At 42.0% G+C, this 24,934-nt stretch overlaps 1 protein-coding gene across 2 annotated transcripts; it reads right to left on the bottom strand.

The window, feature by feature from the left end:
• Window positions 1-12,927: 12,927 nt before the first annotated feature.
• On the bottom strand, window positions 12,928-24,371 carry LOC123093652 (ABC transporter G family member 45). Of its 2 annotated transcripts, none has more exons than XM_044515661.1 (22): window positions 24,109-24,371; window positions 23,894-24,014; window positions 19,742-19,830; window positions 19,544-19,628; window positions 19,286-19,445; window positions 18,972-19,048; window positions 18,845-18,895; window positions 18,686-18,776; window positions 17,719-18,020; window positions 16,899-17,488; window positions 16,665-16,825; window positions 16,456-16,559; window positions 16,204-16,363; window positions 15,955-16,118; window positions 15,512-15,844; window positions 15,128-15,418; window positions 14,744-14,827; window positions 14,540-14,673; window positions 14,246-14,473; window positions 13,980-14,151; window positions 13,644-13,898; window positions 12,928-13,417 (listed from the first exon to the last, which is right to left on the bottom strand). In XM_044515661.1, exons 1-22 carry the CDS (start codon window positions 24,225-24,227, stop codon window positions 13,148-13,150), a joined length of 4,041 nt encoding a protein of 1,346 aa, XP_044371596.1. In that variant the 5' UTR covers window positions 24,228-24,371; the 3' UTR covers window positions 12,928-13,147. The 2 variants fall into 2 exon arrangements, with proteins under 2 accessions (XP_044371596.1, XP_044371597.1); XM_044515662.1 differs by having other exon boundaries at window positions 18,972-19,033.
• Between the last annotated feature and the right edge of the window lie 563 nt (window positions 24,372-24,934).

Here is a 24,934-nt window from a genome sequence, read left to right as displayed (position 1 = left end):
TCGACTAGCGGGACCCACTGACTGCGTGACTGAGGTCATGCAGAAGACTGGCCTTGCCGGGGCTCTCCGGGAGGACGAAGACTGAGCCAAGCTCCATCTTCATCGTTTGACACTTCTATGGGTTGGGGCGGTGGGGCTGAAATTGATCCAGGAAAATGCTGCTGATGGATCCCGAGAAGAGCCTTGTCGAGGGTGATGATGTTTGGCTTGGGCCACAACACAGGCTGAGAGGATAGCACTGGTTCAGATGGCATTGGACAAACGGCTTGAGATGCGAATTTACGAGCCTCACAGTAAGCTTCCTTGACGACTCGTACCACATCATTGTTCATGGTTCTAAACTCGACAAGCATCTTTGAAATCAACATCCCCTGGGCAGTGATGTATTGCACCAGGCGAGCGATTGCGGGATCACCTCCTTGGCTAACGGAAGAAGGTTGCATTGCTGCTTTTGCCACAGTGGGGAAAAAGCAGAACTCCCGCCTTGTTGCCACATGCGGGAAGTTGGTTCGGAGGTGTAGGATAGCCTCCACAGCAGCAGCTTGAATGGCTAAATCAGAGGTAGGCATGGCTCCACCCTGTAAAACCAAAGGTTGGACATCTGCTGCAGGACCTAGGCTGATGTGCACTCTAGCAACAAAGCGATGAAGGTGAGGGACGGGTGTCGATTGGAACACCAGGTAATCGGGGCTAGTCTTACCGCCAAAGGCTTTGGTGAGCATCTCGGCAAGAAGGGGTGGAAAGCCAGGGTGATTGACGGCATAGGTGCGGGTGTAATACTGGGAAGTTTTGAAGCTGCTAGTCATGACTGGGGAGGTACTAGCTAAGATTCTCTGCAGGGACATGCTGGACTGAGGAGCGAGCGATACGGCTAACGGAAAGGGCATTTATAGGCAGCTACGCGGGATAGGCCCGCATGGTGTGGCCCCTTTCCCTTAATGGCGAAGGGAAAGCGGTGCGGCCGACCAAAAATGATAGGATTGCTACACGTTCCACGGATAACTAGGCGGGGACAGCGGGGTGAGGACGTGTCGGTTCTGACTGCGCCACCTGTTGATTAACAGTGGCCATGCCGGATGCCATGGATGGGTCAAATCCCTTAGGGTCATTACGGGTTGATGGTGGCGGTGATCTAATGTTAGGATAATCTATGCCAGCCTGGCTGCTCTGATACTAAGCCCTATGGCACCCCGATCCGCATGGAGCAGGGGGTCTTCGCACGCCAGCCCAGGATAACACCTGACACACGACAGGTCCATGATACAGCATTCCAGGTACAAGAATATTCATCAAATACATGTATATATGATTACATCAATGATGAATATAATCTTCTGGCATAGCCCTAAGGCTATTTACATGACAACGGAAGTCTATTTAAATGGCGGCGGAAGTCTTGGCAGCATATCACTCTGGTTGGCCTCCACAACTTGCAGGACTGGCAAGATTATGGCCTAGCACAACGGAACAATGAACAATTCGGGTATGACCTACAAAACTGGCATGACACGCCAGGTCAGTACATTGAATGTACTTGCAAGACAACCAAATACATAGCATCCAAACAAGTAGAAGACAAAGCACGAACCAAGCGTATGCAACAACCTATCTCATATCAATAAATAAACATGCCATGATATCAACCCAAGACATAAATCAAACTAACATCATGGCATCTACTAGCATGGCAACAACATGGTATATCAAATTTACTTCTAACATGGCAACGACAAAACCTGGCATAGCATAGCATCTTGATCATGACATAATCTAAGCATGACACAAGTTCAATCAAAACATGGCATAAACTCAATCCAAACATAGCATGGCATCCTGAAACTATGCTGAAAATAAGCTACCAACCGTATCCAATGCAGACATAACATGCTACCTTCATGTAATCATCTCAAGTTCTGACATGGTTCTTTAAATGCAAACATATTACTCATGCAATGCAACCAAACTTGTGCACCGAGTCCCTCAGACTGGCTTACCAACGATGATCGCTCTTGGATCACAGACGTACCAACCTCCAGGTCTTAACTAGAGATATCTCGTGATCTTTCCGGCGATCACAACCATGACAATAATTTGGCCTTAAATGGTGATCCTTCCGGCGATCAGAACCACGACCAACACTTGGTCTCAAACGGTCACCGAGACCTCGTCTCGTGATCATATCAACACATCACCGTGACTTCTCACGACTATCCCATAGTCCAAGTCACCACATTATGTGTTTCACATTAATCAACTTAATTATTTCAGGTTTATCCTCCATTTCGACCAAGACCTGATAGTGTGACCTACTACGAACTTGTGCCCATGACCGAGGATGCGGCTATCGATAGATTAAATACACTCTGCAGAGGTAGCGCACTGTACCCGCACCACGGAACCCATGGCCTCATCATCCCATTCGGGTGGACCAATGCCATTCCGAAGAAACCGACCTACTGTCATGACACTCTCCCAGCCACTCCGACTCACTCCCCACTGGGCTAGTCCTGGGTGGCCCTATGTCTACCAAAGACACAACGACCACCGTCATGGCCAAAGCATAAACGATCACACGGGGACCCGGTACAAACTCAACAACGGGCACATAAGGCTTATGTCCGCCTACCTGATCATGGTAGCGCGCGCCCATAACCTTCCCTAGTTGGAGGCACGACAATAGATCGCATTAAGGTCGTCCCATACCGGCAAATGTGGCTGCACTGAAAAAGTTTGATTTGGCGGCACTATGACCCGATCCTATCGATGACGGAGAACGTTTGTTATTATTAAGTCATTTTATTTCCTTCTCCATCATCATGAACATGAATGCAATAATGAGCATACATCATACAAATGCTTTAATAACATATCGAACTTCTCTAGTGAACAAGTACAGCATAAAGAACATGACAATACCAAGTACTAACATATCCACGGTGTATTACAATCATCATAGCATTTTATAACGATGAGATGAAAATAAAGTAGAGTAGTGACATGCCATTATCGATAACAACATTCTAACTAGCATGGCAAAAGATATCATGAAACACAAGCATACATGGTAAGCATAATGGAATAATTGCAGACGAAAACAATAGGAAACAACTTCAACTACACACACACAAGGTGCAAGCAAAGTCAACATGCAAGTTCTGGGCTCATGATAATAGGTTAGCTTGCCTGGGGGTCGACAAATACTCCGTGAAGAAGTGAGAAATGACCGCGGAAAAATTTGCCAGAAATAGTTCTCTCTCGAAGGGGGCTGTTTATGGACAAGGGCAAAATGGTCATTTTCAGAATGTGCAAACATGGTGAAAATGATCTCATCAGAACGGGCTCGACGAAACGAAAACGTGGGCTTTGGAATCACCTCAATCGGAGTTACGAGTGCAAAGTTGTGGCCGTTCACTTTTTAAGCAGAAAAGCAACTAAAGCAGTGAACGTTCATAAAATAAGCACTTCGGCCGGCTGGGCTGGGCTGAAGGCGTATTTGCAGAAAATACGCTTCGGGTCGGGGAAAGCGGCTTATCGGCGGGCGCCGCCACTTATCTGACGTGGCGTTGGACCAGTCAAAGTGGCATAGGTGGGGCCGGGTGCCAGGGTCACTGTCAAGTGGGGCCGCGGGGCCCGCCTGGCCAGGTTAACGCCTCCTCCTGACCGTCTCCTTCTCCTCCCCGACGCAGCATAGAAGAGGCGAAGCTAGGCGCATCGCCGACGACGGGCTGGACGGCTCCGGCCACCTCCGACCAGGGCGAGGGCGGCGGCGGGCTCAGCGAGGGATGCCGCTTCCATCTTGAGGGGAAATGAGTGCCGGGGAAGTCCATAGCCGCGGCGAGCATGGCGACAGAGAGCTCCGCGATGGCAGCAGTGGCTCTAGGGGCGCGGCCACATGGCACTCCGGCGGCAAGGGGAGGGAGTGGGGACGGTCTACGGGCTACGGGGAGGCTGCTGGTGGAGTCAGCGAGGCAAGGGGAGCACGGCACTGGACCAATTTAGGCAGCGGCCGGCGGCGAGGCTTCGACCATGGAGCGGACAGGGAGGGGCTCCGGCTCGGGGAGAGGTTCGGGGAGGGATTGTGGGATGCGAGGAAGCTCGGGGCATGCTTAAATAGTCGCGGGGAGGGCTCGATGAGGAGGGGAGGAGGTGGCACGCGGCGGGCGACGTGTCCACGTCGGCGACGGCGCAGTGTGGACACGTGCGGCAAGGCTCACGGGCAGAGGTGAGAAGGCGACGAGGGGGATCACGACGAGCAGAAGAGGCTCACGGAGCAATGCAACACCAAGGAGGCTCAGGGAGGAAGAAGACAGAGGAGGACAGCGATGGTGCACACGGGCGCTCACTTTTCGGTCATTGGCACGGCTCGCCGGAGAAGAAAACGGAGGGGGCCAGAGGTCCAGAGGGAATAAGACGTCGAGGGGGAGCTGTAGGACATTAATGGCAAGGCCAGAGACGGTTGGAGCAGCGCTGCCGACGAAACAGTGGCCAGACCACCGTTTTGGCTGGCTCCCCTCGTGATCACCACGGACGTGGCACGCTCTGCAGTTTTAACTGATTCCAGATCATGTCTGCCGCTTAGTCCTTCGAGAGTGGAGTGTTACCACGGTAATGAAACGGTCAGAGACAAATGGAGCTGAGTAAACCAAGCTCCACAAGTTTACTGCTGCAAACTTGGCAATATCCTAGAGGTAAAACCAGGGATGTAAAAAGGTAAAATGCATGTCTGGGAGTCTTAGGGTAGCAAGGACTACGGTCCTGGGAATTATGAGGGCATTAGCACAATGATTTAGCATAGATGCAGTGCAAATGCCAAATCTGGTCCAGAAACTAGATGATGAACAAGCACTCACTAGGAGTATTGGATTGATCTATAACTTGGCAAATCCTCATGATTTGGTCATAATTAGATGCTGTAGAAATATCACACCAAATGTATTTGCCAAATTGGTACTTGCTTCACAACCATTACTTTTGACCAGAAACTTGGGAAAATTATAGGAAACTATTGGCTACAGGAAATGAGCCAATATCTTGGGTAGGTGGATTATATGGATAGGAGAAGGCTTGGAATTATTTTCATCCATAAGGGATCAAGATAAAACATACTTGCCTCATAAACTGAAAATTTGGACAGAAAGCAATAATTGCTCCTGTGCTCACATAGTTCAATGAAATGAGCTGAATTTAGGTGGAGACTAATGATTTGGGATACTTGATAAGATGGTAAAGTTTCATCCCATTTCGAAACTCTATGAAAGTACTTCCTTCACAAAGTTACAATCTGGTCAGAAACTTTGAAAAATTGCACACGGAGCTAGGATGAATAGATTGAGCTCATATTTGTTATCCATGTGTGATTTATCAATATTAATCACCCTGCCAAATTGCAGCTCAAATGAAATTAGGAATAAAGCACTTCCTTTGCAAAATTTCAGAGAAGGCAGAAACTTGCATTGGATCAGGTGCCCAATTTTTGAACTGATGAACATGAGATAAAGATGGAACTAGTGATTATATAGCAAGGAAAAGCTCCAGAATTTATGTGAGAATTTTCTGTGTCATAAAAATAGTAGTTCCTTTAGAAAATGGCAGAAATGCAATATTGGTATTAAATAGGAAAAGGCAATTTTCCTTATTTAAGTATGGCCAATATAATTGACGGAGCTTGTATTAGACATAATTATCAACTTTACAAATTCACATGAATTTAGGAGATGGCTAGATATGCCTTTGGATTTTATTCCTCGGAAAGGCAAGAAAAGGAATAAATCACAATTCAAAAATATTGCATGGGACTTGGCAATTATTTTGCATATCCAAGGTTGAAAAGGATAGGAGGGTCTCTGGGAATAGATGGGATGATCAAAGATCAAAGAAAATGATAGCTCCTTTGTAATCACAAAGGGCACTTTCAAATCCCAAAAATTTGGGAATTAGGGTTTGAGAGGGTTTAAGCTGATGCAACTGAGGTCTTGCCCACTGAAAAAAGGCATGAGCAAGTTTTGAAAGGTTGGAAATGACCAAAAGTCTTAGGGTCATCAGCAAAAATCAGGAGAAAGATTTGGAAAATGAGTGCCAGGAAGAAATAACAGCACAAAAAATGATAACCCAATTTCGGGGTTGTTACATTCTGGGTCCTGTATTTCTACACAATATGTTCCCCTTTGAGAGGTTCACGAGACTCTTAAATAAATATGTTCATAACCGTGCTAGGCCAGAAGGAAGCGTCTCCAAGGGTCATGAAACAGAGGAGGTCATTGAGTTTTACGTTGACTTTATTCCTGACCATAAGCCGATTGGTGTTCCCGATTCGCGGCATGAGGTTAGACTGGGTGGAAAAGGCACGCATGGAAAGGAACAATTAATATGTATGGACGGGCATTCTTGGGCGTAAGAACACTACACAGTTCTATAGAATTCCGCCTAGGTGGCTCCGTATATCGAGGAAAACAAGAATATTCTATGCTCCAAACACCCGGAGCAGTCTGATGACTGGATTACACATGAACACATGGGGACTTTCAGCGGTTGGTTGCATACATGTCTCATGCATCACAAGTACAGCTCATCTGCAATAGTGTCGTCATGCATGAGACGTGTCTACAACAGTGTCGTCATGCATGAGACGTGTCTGCAACCAACCACTGAAAGTCCCCATGTGTTCATGTGTAATCCGGTCATCAGACCGCTCTGGGTGTTTGGAGCATAGAATATTCTTGTGTTCCTCGATATACGGAGCCACCAAGGTGGAATTTTGTAGAACTGTGTAGTGTGCTTGTGCCCAAGAATGCCTGTCCATACATAATTGCTCCTTTCCTAGCGTGCCTTTTCCACCCAGTCTGCCCTCATACCGCGATTCGGGAACACCAATCGACTTAAGGTCAGGAATAAAGTCAACACAAAACTTAATGACCTCCTATGTTTCATGGCCCTTGGAGATGCTTCCTTCTGGCCTAGCACGGTTATGAACATATTTCTTAAGACTCCCACAAACCTCTCAAAGGGGAACATATTGTGTAGAAATACAGGACCCAGAATGGCAATCTCGTCGACTAGGTGAACTAGGACATGTGTCATGATATTGAAGAAGGATGGTGGGAACACCAACTCGAAACTAATAAGACATTGCACCAAATTTTTACATAACCTTGGTAGGATTTCTGGATCGATTACCTTCTGAACGGATTGCATTGAGGAATGCACATAGCTTCACAATGGCTAAACGAACGTTGTTTAGTAGAATCCCCCTCAATGCAACCGGAAGCAATTGCGTCATAATCATGTGACAGTCATGAGACTTTAGATTTTGCAACTTTTTCTCTGCCATATTTATTATTCCCTTTATATTCGATGAGAAGCCAGACAACCTTCATACTAAGCAGACATTCAAAGAAGATTTCCTTCCCTTCTTTGGTAAGAGTGTAGCTGGCAGGACCTTGATACTACTTCGGATGCATGCCGTCTTTTTCATGCATGTGTTGCTTGTCCTCCCGTGCCTTCGGTGTATCTTTTGTCTTCCCGTACATGCCCAAGAAGCCTAGCGGGTTCACACAAAGATTCTTTGTCACATGCATCACGTTGATTGCAGAGCAAACCTCTAGTTCTTTCCAATAGGGTAGGTCCCAAAATATAGATTTCTTCTTCCGCATGGGTGCCCGTCCCTCAGCGTCATTCGGAACAAATTGTCCGCCAGGATCCGTTCCAAAGATTACTTTTAAATCCTTGACCATATCAAGTGTATCATCACTAGTACGATGGTGAGGCTTCTTTCGGTGATCTGTCTCACCTTTGAAATGCTTGTCTTTCTTTGTTAAGAGATGCTTGATCAGGAGAAATCGACGATGTACCAGGTACACATTCTTCTTACATTCTATCCAAATATATATTGTCGGTATCATCTAAACAGTGCGTGCATGCATGATATCCCTTGTTTGTCTGTCCTGAATGGTTACTAAGAGCAGGCCAATCATTGATGGTTACAAACAGAAATGCTTGTAGGTTAAATTCCAATTGTTTCTGCTCATCCCACACATGTACACCTTTTTTGTTCCACAGCTGTAAAAGTTCTTCAACTAATGGCCTTAGGTACACATCAATGTTGTTGCTGGGTTGCTTGGGGCCTTGGATGAGCACTGGCATCATAATGTACTTCTGCTTCTTGCACAACCAAGGAGGAAGGTTATAGATACATAGAGTCACATGCCAGGTGTTATGATTGCTGCTCTGCTCCCCAAAAGGATTAATGCCATCTGCACTTAAACCAAACCATACGTTTCCTTGCATCATCTGCAAAGTCCCCCCACTTTCTCTCAATTCTTCTCCACTACGACCGGTTAGCGGGTACTCTCAACTTCCCATCTTTCTTACAGTCTTCTTTGTGCCATCACATCAACTTGTTATGCTCTTTGTTTTGGAACAAACGTTTGAACAGTGATATTATAGGAGCATACCACATCACCTTGGCAGGAATCCTCATCCTTGGGCGCTCGCCCTAAATATCACCAGGGTCATCGCGGCTGATCTTATAGCACAATGCACCACATACCAGGCACGCATTCAAATCCGCATACTCACCGCGGTAGAGGATGTAGTCATTAGGGCATGCATGTATCTTCCGCACCTCTAATCCTAGAGGGCAGACAATCTTCTTTGCTTCGTGCGTACTATTGAGCAATTTGTTGTCCTTTGGAAGCATCTTCTTTAACATTATCAACACCTTTTCAAATCCCTTATTAGATACACCATTCATTGTCTTCCATTGCAGCAATTCCAGTGTGGTACCCAGCTTTTTCTTGTCATCTTCGCAATTTGGGTACAAAAATTTCTTGTGATCCTCTAACATGCGCTGCAACTTCAGCTTCTCTTTTGCACTTGCGCAGTTTCTCTTTGCATCAGCAATGGCCCGACCAAGATCATCAGTGGGCTCATCTGATGCCTCTTCTTCAACTTCTTCCCCCATTGTAGTACCATCGTATTCAGGGAACCCATGGCCAGGATAGATGTCATCATCCTCTTCTTCTTCATTCTCTTTCATTAGAACTTCTCTTTCACCATGCTTGGTCCAACAGTTATAGTCGGACGTGAAACCGGACGTAAATAGGTGGACGTGAATTGTTCTTGAGTTAGAGTAATTGTGATCATCCTTACAGACAGCACATGGAAAACACATAAAACCATCTGCCCACTTGTTTTCCTCAGCCACAACTAGAAAAGTATGCACGCCATTAATGAACTGGGGAGAGCATCGGTCATCATACATCCATTGCTGGCTCATCTTCATTACACAACACCAAAAATACCAAATTAACACAAGTTCATACACACTTATTCTCATAAAACAACATACAAACTCTCTAGCTAAAGCATTTAAATGCAACAATAAATGCGATAAAGATCACAACTAAGGTAACAAATGATCCAACAGCATAGTGATACCAAGCCTCTTTATTAACGGCATATTTTCTAATCTTTCTAGTCTTCAAGCGCATTGCATCCATCTTGATCTTGTGATCATCGACGACATTGGCAACATACAACTCCAGTTTCATCTTCTCTTATTCAATTCTTTTCAATTTTTCTTTCAAATACTTGTTTTCTTTTTCAACTAAATTTAACTTCTCGACAAGGGGGTTGGTTGCAATTTCCGGTTCACATACCTCCTAGATAAAAATATCTATGTCAACTTGATGGGCATAATTGTCATAAACACGAAATGGAACAAATAGTTATAGAAGAGAATACACACACACACACACACACACACCAAATCTGAATCATAAACCGGGCAAGGGCCAACGGGGGCGGATATCAAAACCATGCCACTATGTATAACAAACAACCATATAGGTAAGAAAATTATACAAGTAACTATCTAAATCATACAAATGTGATTTTTTTTATAAAAGGATAAGAACAAGAGGCTCATGAAGGTGGTGTCGGCGACAGGACAGTGTGGGAGATCGATAGTTGTTAGGAAGGGGATGGGAAGGCACTAAGTAAACCACACCTACATATGAAAACTAAGAAGTTAATTTGAGCTCAAATTGCATATAAATCAAATAAACTCCCACATATAATTACTCCCAAACTAAAACCCACAAATCATTGTACTTATAGAGCATTGCAGGAGCTAATCTAGCAATGAGAGATGAAAGGACAAAGTTGCTAACCTTTTTGAACACTTGGATAGATGGGGTGCCTTCAAATCTTGAAATTTTTTGGCAAAAGTGGAGGATGAGCTCGAGCAAAGGTGAAGAATAGAGGAGAGGAATGAAAGGGGAAAACAGAGAGAATGGGATCGGGCTGGACGAAGGGTTTATATAGTGACATCATTAGTCCCGGTTGGTTATACAAACCGGGACTAAAGTTATACCTCTAGTCCCGGTTTGTGATACAAACCGGGACTAAAGGGGCTTGCGTGGGCCCCAGCCTAACGCCAGCCTGCCACCACCTCTTTAGTATGGGTTTGTGTCATAAACCAGGACTAGAGGTACGCCACGAACCAGGGCTAATGATGCCCACGCCCTAGCCATTGGAACCGGGACTAATGGTCACATTAGTCCCGGGTAATAATTGAACCAGGACTAATGATACGAACGTAAGGTTGTTTTTCTACTAGTGTCCCGCTACTCCTGCCACTAGCAAGTGGCAAGGAAGCCAACGACGGTTGCGTAGACACTCGCCGAGGAGGTGGCTTAGAAGAACTAGAAGGTGGCTCCGGTGCCTTGTCCTCGTCTACGTATCAACCACCGTCTCCGTCCAGCATACGACCACTCCTCCAGCCTGTTCGCTCGCCGTTGTTGGCTACAAGGGTCGTGGCCGCCAAGTGGTCGATGAAATGCCATTAAGGTAAAAAAATGTTCTTTTCATTCTGGCGATACAATGTGTGGTGATTGCTTGCGGTCGAAGTGTGATGAAGATTGTTGTTGTTGTGGTGGTGGTGGTGCTAAGATGAGCGTGACTGAATTCTTGTCATCATTGAAGGACTCACATATGCTTGGGCTTAAATATCGCAACTATGACTACATGTTTAATCATCAAGTGGACGAAGAGGAGGTGGATACCGAGGAGATGGCCAAGGCTGAGGATGTGGCCGAGGCCTAGGAGGAAGAGGTTGACAATCCCATGGAGACACAACCAACCATGAAGCCACCATCATGATCAAGGACTCACAACTATTTCCATGAATAAGATGTAGCTTTGTGCTATGCTAGGATGGGAATCTCCCTTAATGCATTGGTAGGAATGGGTCAATCAAAGGATCGGTTTTGGGGGAGGATTGTCGACTACAACATCAACATTGTGATGTCACATCAAGCTGCACCCAAGGCTCTCTTTAGCACCATTTGGGTACCATCTAAGACCAATAGAACCGATGTTCTAGTTGTATTGATCAAGCAAACCATGCCCCACCGAGTGGCCACAAGCCCTTCACATTGTAACATAGGTACAAAGAACTTTACAACAAGGAGAAGTGGAATAGGAGAAACTCCAAGACCACACCAAAGAGATTAAGGCTAAGCATACCCGTTGAGGATGATGAAAAGGCCAACAAGTGACCAGATGGAAACAATATTTTGAAATAAAGGGAAGAAGAGAGGAGCATTCAGTGGAACATACAAATAAGAGCTTGTACCCATGAGAGAGACCAAGAAAGCCTTTGTGGCAAACACAAGGAAGAGAAGGCAACTAGATGAAATGAGCTCAAGTTGGAGGATGAGAAATGGAGGTCAGAGTTGGTGGCCAAAGAAAGGAATTTGAAGGCGGAGGAGCTAGGCTTGCACTCGAGGAGGAGAGGCTTCAGAATTGAGCAAATTGATATAATGTTGATAATTTCCCTACACCTTCATCAAGCAATGGGCGCAAGATAGTTACTCCTTTATCCACAGTAACGAGGATAGAACAATGAGCTTTGTATTCTTACTTGGGAGATAAAACACTCAAAGAAATCATACCCAAGTAATGTACATAACTCGCTCTTCCATATTATTCATCTAAACATGGTTAGTGAATAAACTACTATATTAGATACAATATGTACCTATAAATCATGCCAACAAAACCAAAATAAATCAATATATAATATGATCATAAAGTTACAATTCATCACACCATACAAAATTACGTTAAAGATTACATCAAATTTATCACAACCATGTTAGGAACATCATGTGATCTTTTTTGTACTAAGGTCTCGGGAGAGAAAATGCCACATAGCTAATATTATAAACCCATAGTCCAAGGGAATAATACTCACACGTGGGAGAAACAATGTCAGGGAATAATGCATCGGTGAGGACCCCCTCTAACAAAGTACAAGAAAAGGACTCCAGAATCGGTTATACCAAAAACGCTAGAAAACAACAACTGGCACTTTGTTAATGTGTTTTTCCAGAAAAATGATACAAATATGCTTATATGAAACATAACAAAAATTATATATCATTTTAGGACGTATCAACCACTTGCTACACTCATTTGCTTTATTGTTTCTTCAGCACTTGCAGCTACCATTCAAGCAAAACACATAATGGTCACTCTTTCCAGGTTTTGAAGTGATTCCTAACATACTTCCATACAACGATACTTCTATTCTTTGTTGGTTTTGACACTATTACCTTTGGTAAAGATCTACAATCGATCGCCTACACTTTTGTATACTTCTCCGGTGGATTGGTCTTCTTTTTAGAAGGCCCCTTGATGTCCACTCTTCATAAATGCCACCAAAAAGGGATTTTTCTTCCAATAATCCAAGTGCCCATAGTTTATACTCTCGAATAAATCAGGGCAAAAGTGCAACACAACCATGGTAAAACATAAAAAATGCTAACGCTAAAGTGCAAAAATGTGAACGAGAACGCGGAGCAAAATGCACACATCAATATGCCTTTGCATATCTTAATCACATGTACATTTTGCAATTCCATCTATTCATCAACATTGCTATTATAATAATCATATAAAGTTGTAGTAATACATATACAAATGCTCACATGGATCATGTGGCTATTTACACACTTTATCGTCCAACAACAAAATCATTGTGGACTTTTGCTTACTTGTGACTAGGTGTCTCACTTGAATTATCTTTATCGAGTTAAGTAATTAACTGATTAGTGTATCATCAGTCCAGTTCAATATGTTCATGTTACCTCCGTTGGAACTTCAGTTGCTTGATGAAGATGAAGAAGAGGAAGGCGAAGAGGGCGATGATGGTCAGATGCAGGCATGTGACAAGACTGAAGTAGCGGCTCTCAAGTCCAAGGTAGCCCTCAATGAACTCCTTAATAGTCTGGTTTGCCTGCCCTGGCATAAGGATCAGCTCCGTTCGGTCACCCAGCTGGGAGAACATGAGCCCATACATTGTCCATGCCGCTGGGTTAGCCCAATACGCCCACCTCCACCATATTGGGATCAGCTGCTTCCATGTCATCACATTTTTGTTGTCCATTAGGTAAGTCATGCACGAAATGTCATATTTTTAATTAAATATTATCTTCAAGTAAAAGTACAAATCTGAATTATATGCAACCTATGTGTGGTTTATTACAGATTTACACGAGACCTAATTTGCATATGTTCTCTCTAGATAACATTTTAATTAAGGTGAAAAGGTTAGGGTTAATAAGGAGTGAGATTAGTACCTCTCTTCCGATGATAAAGCCCGAGAAGACATTCCAAAATATGAAGATAAGGAAGGACAATCCGGCAGCTGTCTCAAGGTTAGGTGTCAGTGCCACTGTCATCATTCCGAAGAGTGTGTAGTACACCAAGCTTAGTGCCATGTATATTACAAACCAACAGAACTTGCACATGGTCATCTGGAACCCAATCATTGGGTATACGATTGACGCAAACATGACAACTTGGACAAGCATGTAAGGCATTTCAATTGCCATCTGCAAATAGAAATCCAACTTGAGTTGAAAATTCATATGCCAATAATTCTAGGTTTGAACACGACGGTAAAGTAATATGACCTGAGCTATGACATAAGCCAATGTAGAGTACATGCCCGCTGCCTTTTCTCGATAAAGAACAACTCTCTCCATTGATACAACTGGTTGTAATATGGTGCAATTCATAAAGCCCAAAAATAGTGACGATCCATATACAACTCCCAGTATGTTGAATATGTCTTGTTGTTGTTCTCTGTTGCAAAGGAGTACCAAGTTATGATCTAATTGAGGTATTATTAGTTTGCATGAAAGAAGCCATCACTTGGGTTGCCGCCATTCCTTCTTACATGGTTGAGCCAATTTTCCAGAATACAATTCCAAACATAATTGAAAGAACCAATGTGTTCAGAAACCGAACAAGATTGTGTTCTGGATTTTTCCAATATGCATATATTTGCTTCCATAGGCAAACCATGCATTGTGCTCTAAAGTCTTGCCAATATCCTGATGGAAATTGTAGATCCTCTGCGTTCGGCGCTGGTTTCCCCAGCTCATCAATTAGAACCATGTTATTGCTGCAGAAACAAGGTATTCATTATGCATATCTTCTCCCTATTGCTCAGACGAGTTAACATGCTTACATGTATAGGGAGGAGTTTCGATAAATCTGTGCATAGTCCACTCCAATCGTATATTCCGTTGATTGTGAAGTTATGTCTAACATCCATGCTGCTGGGTTTTGTCCCTCTTTTATTATAGGAACACCAGGTATAGCCTACAATATAACAATTTTAGTATTTTTTATCTCTACCTTTTGGATAGATGTTTCTGATCATGCAATATACCTGGAAATAGTTGATCATATTGTCAGATAGTGGACCTAATGAACCACTGTATATGATCTGACCGCCTCTTTTCATGAGTAGAAGCTGCAATTAGTCAAATTAAATTCAAGTTTACAAATCTAGTTTTATAGTACTAATGCTAATAATTTGTAAAGGCTAATCAATGGTCAACCATTATATTTAAGTTACTATTAGAAAAAAAATACGCCTGACTGTATGTGATGTTTTATTTTGGTAAGAATGTAGTGGTTTGGTTATGTGTAATAAATAGTTCATTACTCTTTTTTTAATCTTCTGGTATTGACACCATGTGACCATAATTTTCCTTTCTTGCAAGTTTGTAAGCATTTGTTTTGATATATCAAAAGGTACACTTAAGCATACCTCATCAAAAGCTTCAAATATCTCAATGCTTGGTTGGTGTATTGTGCAGACAATAGTTCGCCCAGTGTCTACTGTCTTTCTGACTGTTCTCATGACAATTGCTGCAGCACGAGCATCCAAACCAGTGGTCGGCTCGTCCATAAATATAATGGAAGGACTAGCTACCAGCTCCACTGCTATTGTTAGTCTTTTTCGCTGCTCAGCTGAAAGACCAGTTGTTCCCGCGAGACCTACCATGGAATTCTTCAGTCCAGTTAATTCGACCAGGTCAATTACTTCTTCTATGAACATCTGAAAGCATGTTCAAGAGGAATCCTGTGAGATATATACAGGTATATGTTAGGTTCAAATATAGTCATGATTGTAGTAGGTCAATGGCCATACATGTCTTTGGCGAGATTTAACGTTCGAAGGAAGTCGAAGCCATGCAGAGAACTGTAGTGACTCATATACAGTGAGATTAGGGGAGTGAATGTCACTCTGTTCACAATAGCCTGAGATCCTCGAGAATATTTCCTGCTTCTTTGGGTATCCTGCTATTCTAATAGTACCTTCAGTATGTCCTCCAGTCTTTCTTCCAGCTAAAACATCGAGCAACGTTGTCTTTCCAGCACCTGTGATCCCCATTAGCGCCGTTAACACCCCTGGCCTAAAAACGCCACCCACATCGTGTAGCAGCTGAATAGTTTTTCCTGTTACTCCATACTTCATCATCTCCTGGTGGAAGAAATGACAATATTAAAATGACTGACTTGAATGGATACTATTTTGTAGTGACGGGAATGGATTGAACTATTTAGTAAGGCATTGTGTGCTAAAGATCTTACCTTTGGCATGTCGACAAAATAATTTATATGATAAAATACAAGGGAAAGAGGCTGAAAAGGGAGGGTAACTTGGGTACTTGATGCATTGACATTTCCAACTTTTTGGTTCTTGTACTCCATATTTATCTTCGTGGCATTGATCTTAACTTGATGATTGTGTGGAGCTACAAATGAAAAACAAGTAGGATGATTTTAGGTTGCATTTATATTTTAACACTTACAAGGACTGTTGTGCCTTTGAATACATACAATTCATGAACTCCAGCGCAGATATAGTGAGGATGTTGAACACAATTGAGAATCCAAATAAAATGATGACAGAAATCCAGTACCAGTGCCACTCTGTGAGCAACCCTCTGATCTTGAGGATAGCTACACCAACTGTTTTAGCATTTTCATAGTAAAGTTCCTATCAGCATGAACAATCATCAACATCGGGTCATAATTAATGTCATAGGTTATGCACTTTAGATAAAGAATGATATTAAATTAATTGCATACAGTAGCCCATCTTTCATCAAGGAACTCATTTAGGGCAACTGCGTTTTGTGCATATGTGAATGGGGATGCCCAATACCCCCACTGCAACCATGGTTGGAGATTATCTGTTCCGATGTACAAAATTGGTGAGTATCTTTGATGGACATACGTCTAGAAATATGTCATGTTTCTATCTTACATCTTATGTTATTATGGCTAAAATATCTAACCTTTGGATATGACGAAGCCTCCAAATATGTAGATTGCTATAAGAATTACGACACTTAGCATGTTGGACATTACTTGTGTCCTTCCTATTGCCGCTAAGAAACGATAGAGGCCCATTGACATTTGATGCATGGCAAAAAGTACCAAAAATTGTTGGGTGAATCTGTAAGAAGCAAGGTTACCCTAGCTTAGTAAAACATTGTGATAATCATATATTGATTGACCAAGAGCATTACCTAACAAAGGAAGGTGAGTAACCAATCACATAGTAGGTTAAGCTGGTCCAGAGACCCGTCTCTATAAGTGACATTGGTAGGTTGATGATGTAAATCGAAGAAAGAAGTGCCCATCCTGGCAATGCTAGTAACTCTCTTTGCTTGTAGAAAGTTGGTAGTCGCTTCATTGTCATTGCAATTTCTGTCATGCCATTAAAGTTTGCTATCACAATAGCCATAAAGAGTGATCCCATATACTTATTGGCATCAAGTATAGTCTTATGATTCATATTTGCTCGAATAAAAACCGTTGAGATGACAAAAGCAAGAATAATTATCTGTACAGTCTTGAATATATGAAGTGGGGAGTTTCTTTTGAGAAGCAGTACTTCCCTTGAAAAGCATGCTTTGAAAATATTCCATCTAGAGATACCGTGATTTGCGTTTGTTTTGATCTCCCTGTCATTTCCTCTATTGTTTGTCATGTTGTTTTCTGCAAGTCGAGGGAGATAAGATGAATAGAAGAATTCTGCTATATTTTCTATTGGCCAGTATTGATACACATTTTCATCACCAATCCAGTATTGCCTTTGATCCATCTTTGAGGTCACCTGGCCAAATGGAGAAAAATGTTGTTGTGAGTTAGATACATTATTATGCATGAACATGCCATATTAGTGAATTTGGGGAATGAGATTATGACTCATACTGAAGTTACTTGGTACTATTAATGCATTATTGCCCTTAACTTACCTGAACACTATTTTTGTAAGGATGTTAAAAAAATCTCACTATTAGTTTATTTAATAGTACATTGCCATTAGAGTCGATAATCTAATACCTCTTGAAGGAAATCGGCTACATTCTTCCTACTGGGGCATCTGAATCCCATCATTTGAAAACAATCAATAGCATTTTCTCGAGGACCATGATATACAATTTGACCCTCGCATAATAGAATTATGTCGTCAAATAATTCCAACGTCTCAGGAGATGGTTGCAATAAGGACATAACCATGCTGAGATCCATCAGATGAGTCATTTGTTGGAGGAACTTTACAATCTCATATGTAGTGGAGCTATCTAGACCTGTTGAAATATCGTCCATAAAGAAGCATCTTGCTAGACCAACTAGCATCTCTCCTGCATTTAGAATTTTATCTTGAAATACATCAACAATGTTAAATTTGAAAAAAAATGTGCTTTTTCGATATTCATACTTGTTAACTTGAGCGCTGGCATCATCAAGCACAGTTTTTCTGTATAACTATCATATTGGTAAGAAGAGCATGATATTTTTACGTTATTACAGTTAATTGAATAGAAAATGTATATTACAAATGCTATAGATTCCATTCTGGGGAAATTTTAGCGGACTACATAATTTATAATTACATCTAACAGATTTAGAGCTTGTTTAGTTCAGTAGCATAAATACCAAACCTCATGTTGAACTAATTTTTCTGGAGAACATATATAGTTAAAGGAGAGAGAGAGAGCATTCTATAGTATTTTCACTGTCTCACTACTAGTTTACTACTTTCTTAGTCCACTTAACTGAATATGCAAAACAAAATTGATGTCATTTTTAACTTTTTGTTACTTTATAATGTTCTCATGGTGGGCTAACTAGGAGTGTTTTTGTTCTACCAAGAAATATTGTACACAATATGGAAGTTGTTGAGGTGATAAATTTTACTTGTGCCAAGTACTATAACATAAAGTTGGATCAAAAATGCACTCTAGGAATTGCGCATGTAGGGTGATGACATGAATAAGATATATAGTAGAAAATATAGAATACCTACCTATTGTGGCCCTTTTCTTTTGTCCTCCTGATATGCCTCTTCTCAACTCATCCCCCACTAGGGTATCAGCACACTCGGACAAACCAAGTATCTCCATATACCAAAAGTTTGTGATTATGTTACCAAGACAAATTTAAAATTTAAAATTTACTAAGTTACCTTGATAATATAGTTTGTTGTAAGGTTGCTTCCTTCTCCAAAGGTAGTAGCCTGCAGAAGACGGATTGAAGTAATTGATGAACTACTTTCAAGTTTATCAAAATTGGGAGAAAGTAAAATTAATGACCTTCATAGATGTGCCGAGATATTGGTCCACTTTATTAATGTCTCCATTTTTCCTTCCCATTCCTTGTCCCAACGTCCCTAAGGCGGCAATGTCACACACGCATTTTTGTATAGTATACATTTCATTAAAAAAGGTACTCCTTGAACATCTTCAAGAGTGCTTCTTGAGTTACATTGTATGGGTTTGGTTATAATTAGTTCAGCCTAGATGTCCAGTCAACTGTTGCGCCTCAACGCATTTCATCCTATACACTAAATTAAATTTATATCATATATGAAATATGAATAACACACCATGCACAAGAGCGTGCTCACCAAATTCATTATTGGTTCCCAACATCTTTGAAGAGAAATCAATCATCTCTCTAACGGTCATCTCCGCATGGTGAAGATCATACTGGCTAATGTATGCATGCAAGTATTGAGGTGTTGAGGAATTCACTTCTTCTCCATTATACATGACCTTTCCTCCGAGCTATTAACAGAAGTAACATCAACAAAATGCAATTTTGGTTAACCAACACTTTTCTTGTTAGAAAGTGCTTTTGGTGATAAGTACTTAACATAGTCTACCTTCAAAGAAGAATCCAACTTTCCTGCCAATGCTTTTAGAAAAGTTGTTTTCCCGGAACCTGGTGCTCCTAGAAGAAGGGTCATCCTAATTATGCAATGAGATCACGAAATTTCATAGATGAGTAAATTAATGAATGATGAACTCTTGATTGTGAAGATAAATAGTGTAAAAGTAATCATTATCAATTTAGTGCTTACCGTGATGGATTAATTGCCCCGCTCACTCCATTTATGACTTTGATGGGTTTTTTTCTTGTAGTACACATGTGTGAACATGTTGCCAATTTCTGCATACATACAAAAAACTATTAGAACGATGGTTTTAGATGTGACCTACCCAACAATAGGTAGATTGAAGGAAACATCTAGATTTAAACGTGCATATGCTATAAAGATGTTAAACATTATGGCAACATGCATTTCGTTTTGGTTCTGGAATCAATATGAACATTTTTCAGTTTAAGTCCTGGGATGCAAAAGCTGAGATGTACTTTGATCTCCATTTAAATTATGTTGAACAATTTGAATTATCTTGGCGTAGGTGCACACTATCTATGTCTCAACTTGCTTAATTTTGTGTACCATACATCCTAGCTCTAGAACTATCACCTCCTCCGTTTCCTTTTTGTGCATGTCGTTATGCATAGCCGGCCGATTTCATTTCAATGGAGTGATGTGGCTTGCAAAGTAATCCAATTATCTGGTCGTTGTGCATTACAGTTTTCAAACTTCAAAACCCTTTATGTGCAGGTAGTTTACTTTGGCCGTGTAGTTGGCTTGTGTTGTACTTTCTTTCCAGGGGAAATGGAGATAGAGGTTCACATATCCTTAGAAATCAACTAGATGTAGTTAGAATGATCAGTTTTTTTAGCAGACTCAAAATGAATCTTTGATAAACTGCTCGAGGGCAGTGATGCCGCACTTTTCATAGTCCAGATGTAGTATTTATTTTGAATTGATAATACTCCAGATGTAGTATTTATTTTGAATCTGCGAATAATGACAATCAAACTCTGCTAACTACTCCCTCCGTCCCGAAATACTTGTCGGAGAAATGAATAAAATTGGATGTATCTATAACTAAAATATGTCTAAATTCATCCATTTCTCCGACAAGTATTTCCGGACGGAGGAAGTATTTAATTAGTTGATTAGTACATCGTAGCACCAGTAAAGTTGGTTAACTAGGAACCTTGTCGTCAAGTCTTCATTTAATTGCCTAGGTACATTACAGCTAAATAATAATAGATGTCTTTAGGATGCGGCTAAATAATACTTTCTCCATTCCACAATATAGTGCGTCGGTGCTTCCCGAGATCTAAGTTTGACAATAAATTTGACAAACGAGACCGACTGTGGTGAGAGCAAAAATTATGCCACCGAATTCGCCGCAGTCGGTCTCATTGGTCAAATTTATGATCAAACTTAAAATCCGGGAAGCGCGGGCGCACTACATTGTGGAACGGATGGAGTAGTGGATTAGCCGTAGCACAACGAAACAACTAAGTTTGATGTTTTTGGCAGTTAGAATATCACTTTAAGAGCAAGTATAATAGGATGACGTGGGCAGGCTATAAGAGATAGCACATAAGTTTCTTGGCTAGTTGGAGGAGAGGAAAGGAGAGGAGAAAGCAGAAGAGAGGAGAGGAGAGGAGATAGCACATCAGTTTGTTGGTAGTATGACTAACCCTGTAATATTATGTTGGCTATAAGTGACGTTGCAACTTCCTATAGCTGATTGTTGTCTATACTACATGATCTAACCAGAGAAATTCACATGGGCGCAATGGCTAGTGCACACACTTTGTGGGCTGCAGATTTGGGCTGAAGATTCGGGGTCTCATGCATGGCTTGGCCCTTGATTACTGTGAGGGTATGTGATGTGTCGACCCATCAGTTATCATTATCCCATGCATGCCTACTTTTTGCCAAAGATAGTTTCTCTTTCATGCTTTTTCATTTGACTTCCAATTTTGAATCTAATATATCTTTTGAACTGAAAGCCTACTTTATGTGTCATTTGTATATTTTTGTTCCTTAGATGAGGACTTTGAAATAAGGCACTCCTAAATACATTTTGATCAGTTCTAAAAATTTATCAAGTTTCAAATATTAAAACTTGATAAGAATGACCCGTCGTCATTGCCACTCGGAACCACAGACGTATGTCCGATTTCAGAGCAACAAGCAACCGGAGCCAATCCCGTAGACACTTAGGAGAAGAGCCAACTACGACAACCATTCCGCGACCACGACATCGCACACACCCGCTGTCGTTGTGGCAGAAGACCCGTCACCACCAACGTCGTCTTCCACCGGCCGTCGCCGCAATACCCCCACCATCCTCCCAATCCCTGGCCATATCACTACGAAGCAATAGTTGTTACAAGAGAGTAGCACATCACCACATCAATGCTTTCAAGAAGGTAGTGACATCAACATATGTCGCCGTTTACGACTCCGACCTTGACCGAGGTCAAGCATTCTCCTGATGTTGTCACACACTGCCCCTAACCAATGCTTTCAAGAAGTTAGTGACATCAACATATGTCGCCGTTTACGACTCCTACCTTGACCGAGGTCGAGCTTTCTCCTGATGTCGTCACACACTACCCCTAACCAAAACAGCTAGTCCACCTAGTCTCCACTAGGCCCCAACCTGAAACACCACCCATCTAGCCCGGTCTAGGCCCATCAGCCCGGCGAAGCCTCCTCGTAGATCCAGGCCTGCCGAAGTCCACCACTTCACTGCCTCAACATTTTTTGAGCAGCTATTTGCATCAACAAATGATCATATTTTTATGGACATATGGCCATTATTAATTAGATTATCAGCGATAGATTGCAATAAATTTATAATATATTCTATCCTAGTTTAAAGAATGGATTTATTTGTTCCCTAGAAAAAACAATGCCATTATTGAAGAGATACTTGCATACTCTGTTTCTTTCTTAGGTAGGCCTTACCTATCTATAAATTCAGCCGGTTCGGATGGTGGTTGCATAACAGGATCGGAATCTAGGGAGCTTGCCCTTGGCATTGTCATACCGATTGGGATTTTGAGCATGTAATTTCCTTTCATTTTTCGCTCCGCTTACGAGCTGTAATACTTATTTGTTTCTGTGATACTTTTAGACTTTTTAATAAGTTTGCTGCATGCATCGTCATGATGCAGAGATCGAGGGCATGCCTCCATTTTCAAAAAAAAATCTATAAATTCAGCCGCGGATCTACAAACAAATATATGCCCAAATGGATATCTCAACCGGTTAGCAAAATGGGTAAAACCAGATGTGCGCCAACCAAAATAGCTCCACGTGGCAAATTCGTTAACCATGGAGTCCTTTTTTATTACTTTTCTTAACTGTTGACTACTTCATCTTTTATTCATAAATAGTAATAGGTCACTACCTTTTTTTTTATCCATGCAACCATCTTACATCAGCAAGTCATGCATGTCAAGCATAACCTACGATTTTTTTGCACTAATTTAGTCATGCAACCACGCCACATTAGCAAGTCCTCCATGCCCGTCATAACTTACATTTTGCATTACCTTTTATGTCGTCATGGATGGTATAAGTGTTGGACCCTTAGAGCCTACTTACGTAGTTGATGCTTCACCTTTTTGCTAGGAAATGACGTATCGTGAACTTCAATCCATATTATATATCATTTTTCTAACATGATTAGTATGTTTATTGTTATTTCAAAAGTAAACCGGGAACACTCCCACATTTTTCTTGAATGATTTGAACATTGCTCACCATGCCTGCCGTATTGTGCATCGTGCGGGTATTAGTATGTTCACTATGTTTGTGGTCTTTTTTTTTGTCTCAGTTTTTTTTTTGTTTCTTGTTGCTGCTTTATTTGTGGGAGTTTAGATGTGACATCCTTAGAAAATGTCTCGATGTAAATTAGGCAAACTGAAAAACTTAGCAATTGATCCGGTAAAAAACACTTGTATTTCTATTGGAACTTTGCGTGGGATATCAACTTGTTTAACCAACAACGCCAACAATTAGTCACATGCTAGAGGATTTCCATATGGCAAAGTTCGCGACTGATCGACCAGCAGCAAGGAAAGTTTAAAGAAAGGGAAAAAGGAAGTACCGGGCATAGCATCAAAGTACACCCTCTGTTTATAAGAAGTTTTGGCAGTTGAGGTAGTACTAATTAGACGGTGGTTCCTCAGCGAACAAGCAAACAAACCAAAAGAAATAAAAGAGGGCGACACTGGTAGCTGATCCAAGCATAGCTTCATCTCATCAAATCACTCTTGGTCGCAACGGATATATCCACGCATATGCAGAGCAATTGTTTTTTCGGTCGCAAGTAACACCATGTACCTGGGCGGCATTGACGGCGCAGTTGAGCAGCGTCGGCAGCGCGCGGTGGCCCACATGCACGTCGGCCTCCACGGTCAGCTCCTCGAACCGCACCTCCACCTTCTCGGCGCCGAACCCCAGCCTGCGAAGCTCTCAGCCCGAACTCATCACCCAACAAATTAAAGCCTGTTGGCTGGCTCAATCGACCCTTGCATGAGATCGTTGCATGCGCATACCTTTCCTTCTTCTCGCGGAGCATCTCGAGGAATCGGCGGTTGTCCTCATGGGTGAGCGGCGGCAGTGGCCTGACCCGCATCTCCGACGCCTGCTCGGCCTCCCTGCTGTATTCCATCATCCTTTCAGAGCCGGAGACAACGCCTCGTTCGGCTTTGCGTGCAACGTCGGCGGTTGCTGCTTGTCCTAGACGGCGTGTCAATGGGCCTACACGTGCATGGACATATAGATTTTACGAGATATATACTACTCCGAGATAGTACTATGTTCCTTCTCAAAGGCGTTGAGAGTTGAGAGTACCATCTCCTGTATATTGGTCCAGTTCTACGGCCCAACGGCCAACGCCGCCCCGGACATTTACTACCGAAAAATAATACATGTCCCATTAATTTGGGGCCCCCCGAAAGAAACTATACCTTTTCTTTCCTTCGATATGCTCTAAGTTTTCTTTAAACACAATACTGACACATATGTTGACGCTTATATTACACTCATCCCTATGAATGGACGCACATACCTACACTCATTCCTAGTCATCTGAGTATGCTCTGTTTTAGATTACTAGTTTAATGATCTAAAATGTTTTATATTAGTTTACAGAAAAAGTACATAACACAACATTGTAAGTAGTTACAATGACTCAACACATAGCTAGGTACGTTGCGCTTCTGGTTACCTGTCACTAGCTGGACATTCGTACTGAGTCACATTGATGTCATGCATATTATATAAACTCACTAGATGGTACCCATGTTGTTCTTTGGTTTCTAAATATTACATTTGCATCAAATCAAAAGACATGTGAGAAGTTTCTGCAAAAAGTAAAAG

The sequence above is a fragment of the Triticum aestivum genome, chromosome 4B, assembly GCF_018294505.1.
Source record: "Triticum aestivum cultivar Chinese Spring chromosome 4B, IWGSC CS RefSeq v2.1, whole genome shotgun sequence".
NCBI lineage: Eukaryota > Viridiplantae > Streptophyta > Magnoliopsida > Poales > Poaceae > Triticum > Triticum aestivum.
Note: the sequence above shows the minus strand (reverse complement) of the source record. Positions and strands in the feature narration are given on the sequence as shown.